Here is a 7,767-nt window from a genome sequence, read left to right on the forward strand (position 1 = left end):
AATGATTGTTGTTCTATAAAACTTTAACCAATGATTGTTGTTCTATAAAACTTTAACCAATGATTGTTGTTCTATAAAACTTTAACCAATGATTGTTGTTCTATAAAACTTTAACCAATGATTGTTGTTCTATAAAACTTTAACCAATGATTGTTGTTCTATAAAACTTTAACCAATGATTGTTGTTCTATAAAACTTTAACCAATGATTGTTGTTCTATAAAACTTTAACCAATGATTGTTGTTCTATAAAACTTTAACCAATGATTGTTGTTCTATAAAACTTTAACCAATGATTGTTGTTCTATAAAACTTTAACCAATGATTGTTGTTCCATATTTCTTCAGGTGGTGAACAATTGGTACCCCAAACCACAAATCAATCTGTGTCTTTGTACTCAGTAGGTAAAGTCAATGTTGCCTGTTGTTGTTTTTGTCAGCAGACTGTACCTCGTGTCATGTATTTATATAATTATTGTATTGTATGTAATTGGTAATATTGTTGATAGATACAAAGAGTCGTGTATATTGAAGAGATATTCTAAATAAGCAAGAAAGGTGGGGTGATGTTCAGAAGAGGAAAGTAAAGATTCTACTAAACTAAAGAGAAAATTTCGGTTTTGTCCAAAATATGCACAAATTTTGGTTCATGAAATCAATTCCAACTATTGTTTATATTTTCCAGATTTTAAGGCAGTTTCCATCACATTCACAGAAAAGAGGAAGAGAGAGAGGTTCAAGAAAAAATAACAGAATGCAAACTTACCGAATATTTTCTTTGGAATAATTGGAATATCAGACGTCAGTGCTGGACTGCGGCCATATTTGTTTTCAGCATAGATACGGAAGTAATATTCTGAGTTTTCTGTCAATGAAGGGGCTAAAAAGTTTGTGGCATCACCAATGGCGCGTCCGACGTACATCCATGATTTCTTACTGGCCTCTCGTCTTTCAATGATATAGCCTGTGATTGGTGAACCGCCATCTTCTGCTGGTGGTTTCCAAGCAACTGTTACTGAGTCACGTGTTATCTGGACAGCTCTGATTGGTCCAATAGGAGCAGAAGGTGGACCTTTAAGATATGATATAAGTTCTGAATTACATTCCGAATAAAAAATCTAATCTAAGATACAAAGAAACATGAAACAAAGATCATTACCAGCCCAAAAATTCAGAAAACGCGTGCCATTTCTTCGCTTAACAGCTACTATACAAAAACTTAACTACTATAACAACCCAGGTTGCAGATGTGAACATAACTACCTTGCTAAAGTCAATATGTTAATGTACAAGAAACATATTCAATGTACGAAACCTACCATACTGGCTCTTGGGAGAAACTGGAGTCTCGCTGTCTAAAGGTGCACTCAGTCCAACTGTATTTTCAGCATAAACTCGGAACAAATACCCAACATCACTGACTAGATTGTTCACATCATAGTTATTCTCAGACGGCAGGGCTTTACCAACACGCAGCCATTTTGGACGACGGATATCGTTCTTCTCTATAATATAGCCAGTAATTGGAGAGCCTCCATCTGTGTCAGGTGTGTACCAAGATAAGGTAACTCCTTCATCAGTTATATTACTGACGTTCAGAGGTCCTCCTGGTTTTGATGGTTTTCCTGAAATAAATGGAAAACAAGGTTTAAATTGCACATAGCAAGAAAGCAATAATTTCAAAGATTTCTTCTATATGTATTATTTCTATTGCCCAAAGAATCAGTTTCATTGATCTCAGCTCTTCCAATTCTTAAAATCTTTAAAATGTATCCACATAAAAAACAAAACAAAGTTACCTTTTGGTTTAGCAGGGACAACAGCTGTGTTGAGTTCAGCAGGTTTACCAGGACCAGCAGCTGTCTTGGCACGAACTTGGAAGTAATACTGATAACCTTCAATCAGGTCGTAAGCAGTGTAGGTATATTCATAAGCATCAGCAATACCTGACTTGAGCCAGGAGACCGCTTTACCTTCACGCTGCTCAATGATGTATCCAGTGACTGGTGAACCACCGTCAGATTTTGGTGGTCGCCATTTCAACGTGGCAGAGCTTCTGTCAACATTGGTGCATTCCAAGTTCTCTGGAGCACTTGCTGGTTCTAAATATAGAATAATATGGATTAGAACTCTTAGAACTAAGAAGCTTCAAGCACAAGTCTTCTCTTAAAATGGATTAGAATAATTGGTAACTTGAAGAAGTAATGAATTTGATATTAGTTGCTAATTCTTACTAAAGATATCGAGGTTTTGTCCCCTATGAGATTTTGAGTGATCCACAACTGTCTTATCAAACTTAATATCACCCCAATCAATGTGATTTCATATCAAAATTTTATTGCAAAATTATATTCCTTAAAATCTTGTACTGGTACATTAGTATATTACTATAATATGGAATTTTTGTGGTTGATTCTGATTCTTCACTTACCAAGTTGTCGTTCTGGCATGACAGATTTCTTCAGAGTAACAGGTTCACTTAAACCTTCAGCATTTTCAGCAAAAACTCGGAAATTGTAAGATCGTCCTTCCAGAAGATTTCTGCATTTGAATTTGGTGTCTTCAGTGTGGCCAATTCTCTGCCATTGAGATGAGCCAGCTTCACGTCTTTCAACAACGTAGCCAATCAGGTCAAGGCCACCAGTTTGAGCAGGGGGAGACCACTCAATAAATACAGCGTCATCCAAAACTTCTGTGACTTTAAGTTTCTCCGGCTCAGATGGTTTATCTGAAATTGGAGTAGTAATTTTCAAGATAAATAATTTGATACTAACAATCTGATAAAAAAAATATTGAATTGATGAAATGAAAAGGAATCAGCAGATAACAAGATTCAAGTAGATAATCAGCAGAGTAATTTGTAATAATGCAGTTATTTTATTCAAAATATTCTTAAAAAGTCCATCAATATATCTTGAACAATGTGGCAACAAAAATCCACCCTGATTAAGCAAATAAACTCTTCTAAAACTGTATTATATTGATAGAAAAAGGACATGAGTAGGAGAGTCTATGAAACATTCAGGGTTGCCAATATGATGACTGGCAAACTATTTACAGCTTTTTTTATTAGCCTGCAGATGAAAATCAAAACTTCTTACCATATGGACTCTTGGCTTTGACCATATTTTTCATGTCTAGTGGTTGTCCAACTCCCATCTTGTTCTCAGAGTAAACTCGGAAATTATAATCATGTCCCTCTGTTAGGCCAGAGATCTTACAGCTGTTGATGTTAGGTCCGACTTTACAGGCCCGTACCCAGCCACCACGTTGTGAATCAAGTTTATCCACGATGTATCCAGTAATTGGAGAACCACCTGTATCCAGTGGAGTCTGCCAACTCAATGTCATGGAGTCTCTCTGGATGTCGGAAGCTGTCAAAGGACCTCTTGGTGCTCCAGGTACTTCTAAAAATAGAAAAGCGAAACCAAATAAATAACCAGTTGCAAAAGTTACAATTGCTTCAAAACTCCTGACTTCATATTTCAGCCCAGATAAACAAAAACAGTTCCTAGTGAAATAAAAATTTGTACAAGCAAGACAATTCCGTTAAAAGTTGTTTAGTAGTGAACTCCTCAATAGAGAAGTATCATCGGGTGCTTCAAAAAGAGTAAGCAGGTTCTGTTCCGCTTGACACCCACCACTACTATACAGGTTAAAACAATGAGACTTGATTGGTGCATCAAAACACCTTAAATCCCAGGCCATGAATTCTCAAAACGATCTTAGCGCTAGGATGTCCCAGGTTCTTATCTTCTAACATTGATTCCTGGGACATCCTAGCGCTAAGGTCGTTTCGAGAATACGTGGCCAGGTTCTCATTTTAAGATGTTTCTTATTAAAAGGCCTTCACACTAGTTGTGTATGGTTGCAAATAAGAATAGAGGCCATAAGTTTTGAGTGCAACTGAGTTGTGATTTCATTTCATTCAGTACTCATGATCACTATAATTTTTCGCAACTGTATGCATCTGGTAATCGCTATAGTGTCACGTCACCTTTAATACCATAAAAAGAAACTGAGGTTGGATGTTTTCAAAGTTTGAAGCATGTCTAAAGAAATTGTAGACTTACCCATTGGTCTCATTGGTTTAACTGGTGATTCCATAGTAACTGGTTTACTTCGACCAATAGCATTCTTAGCGCTAACACGGAACAGGTACTCTTCACCTTCATTGAGGTTACGAAGCACATGACGATTCATGACATCATCAATTTCAGCTACAGTTGTCCAGTCTTTTGATTTGCTATCTTTAGCTTCGATAACGTAGCCTGTCAGTGGTGAACCTCCATCATCAAATGGTGCCATCCAATCCAGGGTAACTGAATCAGGCATAATTTTACTGGCTCGTAATTTACCAGAAGGAGATTGAGGTACATCTGCAATTTAAAAAAAAGTTTCCTGATTATTCAAGAGAATATGTAACAAGAGAATTTTTATCACGAGTATGGATTGTTTAATTTACGAAAGGTTTCATGATTATTCTTCACTTTATGACAACAGACTTAGATAATCAGATAAGTTATCATCGGTAGGAGTGGTAGAGTGGTGGAGTTGTCACTTGTCAGAAATAAATTACGTTAAAAAGTTGATGTATTGCTTAATAAGGTAGTCCCATGAGCAGAATTCATTACAAGTGAAAATAGACAGAGTATTTATCTTATCCATTTCCAATTGAATCAAGCCACAATGACATTCAATCAAAATATCATATTTTTAAAACTACATCAGAAAGTTTTTATTTTATAGTGCTCCAAATAAAATATATTCTCAGTTCTGGGAAAGATTGAGTTTGTACACAATGTCTCACAGTGTTACATCTTTGACTTCCAAACATATACAAGAGTTACATTAAATAGAGTTTTATTTACTACCATTCCAAAAATGAATATAAAAACAAATAATGAATGATTTACCTGCTTTACGTCTGATTTGAACTGGTCCATCAGATTCTAATGGTTTACCAACTCCCTCGTCATTCTCTGCTGAGACTTGGAACATATAGTTCGTACCCTCAATCAGTTTATCAATATGACAGGTCAGCTGATTACCACGGACAGCATCCACCTTGATCCAGGCCTGTCTCTTCACATCCCTTCGCTCTACGATATATCGTTTAATAGGTAAACCACCATCACTCTCTGGTGGTTGCCAGCGAATTGTAGCAGAGGTGGAATCAGTTTCCACTATCTGCATGGGACCTTCTGGTTTACCAGGTACTTCTACAATTGAAAAACAGGAAGTTTCTTCATAACTTTCATCAGAAAAACATCCACAAAAACAAAAATGTTAAAATTAGGAAAACCATGAGTCATCAACTCTCTTTGATCATTCAAGTTAATAAAGGATGATTTATTAAAGTAGAAGATTAGAATTTGGTTCCTTATCTACGGAGCCCCTTAGGCGCAATTTTCCGTACTTTTATAAAATAATTCGTTAAAACGTATGCGCTCCGTACATATCTCATAGTCTGAAAGTGATCTTATTTGGTCCTATTAGTTTTATTATTTGAATCCTATTACTGTCTGAAAGTCTGAAAGTCTGAAAGTGATCTTTGTGTATTTTGGGTAAATAATCCAAGAAATTGTCAATGTTCTACATAAATCTGCTTGGTTTGAATTGGTTGATTAACTACAGTATGGATTAAACAAGATGAATACTTACTGTATGGACTCTTAGGAACAATTGGTTCATCAATATCAGTTTGTAAAGGTTCAGAAAGACCAGCACTGTTTTCAGCCATGACACGAACATGGTAACTGTTGCCCTCCGTTAGATTCTTAATATCCACTGAGTTCTGGCTGGCTTTAACTCTGTCAACCTTACTCCAAGATGTCTTCCAAGCATCCTTCTTCTCAATCACATAGTGAGTAATAGGTGAGCCATTATCTTTAGTGCTGGGTTTCCATGAGACAGTTGCAGAGTTCTTGGTAACATTTTTGACTTCTAGAGGTTCTTCTGGTGCTGATGGTGGCTCTACAAAATGCAAATATAACCTATGAAGAAAAGCTCTGATACAATGATATGAAAATTCAGTCTATCAAATCTGTAGAAGAATAGAATAGTGAGTGGATGGTCAAGTTTTCTGGGTAGCTATCAATGTATTGAAAAACTGTTATTTTCGTTTTGCAGTTCAGGTCGTTAGTACTTGGTTTTTGTATTTCTGGGTTTCCAATGAGAAATATGTAGCAATAACTTACTGAGTGACTTTTTGGGTGAGATTGGTTTATCAGTGGTACACCGTTCTCCTTTACCCTTGGCATTCTCAGCAGTAACAGCAAAGAAATAAGTCTTGTCTGCATCCAGACCTTTTACAGCAAAGGAGTTACTGAATGGTTCAGCTTTACCAGCATCAATCCATTTACTGTCTGGTTTGTCTTCACGGTACTGGATGTGGTATTTCTTAATGTTCATTCCACCGTCATCACTGGGTTCCTTCCATTCCAGAGTCACACCATCTTCAGTTACTTTAGATGCCCTCAGTTGGCTGGGAGCTTCTGGAACATCTGTAAAAATTTATCAAAATCCTTTTAGAGAGCAAGCCTACTTGTGTTTGATCAGATTTAACTTAATAGAGTTAGTGCAATATATGGACGTGAGATGAATTCATTGGGGCATTTGATTCTGATTTTTGAAAAACAGAAAAAACAGAAAAATGTGTGGATTTAATCTTTTATCAATTAAAAATCATTGATATATAGGCTCTACTACTCTGTCATACAAGCAAAGTTCCCCATTCATATTTTTGTAAATAATCCACAAATTAAATTTCCCTAAAAGATTCTTTTAATTTAATAAAAAAGAAGTATGGTCTACAATAAATTAAACTAGACTGACCTTGTTTTTGTTCGAGTTTGATAGTTTGTTTGGCCTCCAATGGAGGACCTTCACCTTCAGCGTTGATAGCAACAATACGGAAATCATACTCATTGTTCACGACCAACTTCTTGGCTTTATAATTTAATGTCTGACCATCCACAACACCAGCTCTACCCCATAGGGTACGTCTGGATTCCTTGATTTCTATAGCATACTTCAAGATAGGACTGCCTCCATCACTCTCTGGTAACTTCCATTCCAAATCACAGGAATCTTTGGTAATGTTGTTGAATTTCAATGGACCCACTGGTGCTGATGGTTTATCTGAAAAATATGAAGAAAAATATTTCTCTAAATTGTTGACAATTAGTAATGGCACAACAAACCAAATATATGCATTTGAAAATGAGAAATCATTCAATGCTTCAAATCTTTAAATCCCAGACAGTTATAACATCAGACTATGATAATGATGATCATTTACAGGGATTCCAGTAGGGGCCTAAGGATTAAAAATAAATATAGGATGGAAAACATCAGCTAAGGGTCAAGGAGTCTACGAGCTCCTACATATGGTAAAGGGAGGAGATTTTACCGTTTTAAGATACTTTAGAAGTCGCTTCCTATGTTAGATTTTTTCATCCCTCAAACCGAATTTTTATGGTTTTATTCGAAAAAAGAAATTACCACTAAAAAGAGGAAATCTGGGATCCCTGCATTAATTAGTGAAAGAGGCATGTATCTGACTGGATTTAGATGTTAAGGAGAGTAAGAGAAGGAGAGGAGGCTAGAAGAATATCTGGTCAGACTATAAGATTTGATACCTAAGTATCAGTTTGATTATTTGATATTTACCATAAAGACTCTTAATAGTCATTAGTAAAAGTAGTATTTATCAACTTTTGACGTAGAAGATGCATGTCAGATAAGTGGGGTAGGGGAAGGAGAGG

General features: G+C 36.0%; 1 protein-coding gene across 1 annotated transcript in view; it reads right to left on the reverse strand.

The window, feature by feature from the left end:
- Window positions 1-2,421: 2,421 nt before the first annotated feature.
- LOTGIDRAFT_141638 (hypothetical protein) overlaps window positions 2,422-7,767 on the reverse strand; it is a gene marked incomplete at both ends in the record, with an annotated part of 9,728 nt that continues 4,382 nt past the window's right edge. The window contains 6 exons of the mRNA XM_009051300.1: window positions 2,422-2,726; window positions 3,109-3,509; window positions 4,005-4,167; window positions 4,897-5,220; window positions 5,663-5,974; window positions 6,836-6,985. Coding sequence (XP_009049548.1) covers window positions 2,422-2,726; window positions 3,109-3,509; window positions 4,005-4,167; window positions 4,897-5,220; window positions 5,663-5,974; window positions 6,836-6,985 — 1,655 coding nt within the window. The remainder of the gene's footprint in view (window positions 2,727-3,108; window positions 3,510-4,004; window positions 4,168-4,896; window positions 5,221-5,662; window positions 5,975-6,835; window positions 6,986-7,767) is intronic.

This window comes from Lottia gigantea (assembly GCF_000327385.1).
Source record: "Lottia gigantea unplaced genomic scaffold LOTGIsca_163, whole genome shotgun sequence".
Taxonomy (NCBI): Eukaryota; Metazoa; Mollusca; class Gastropoda; family Lottiidae; genus Lottia; species Lottia gigantea.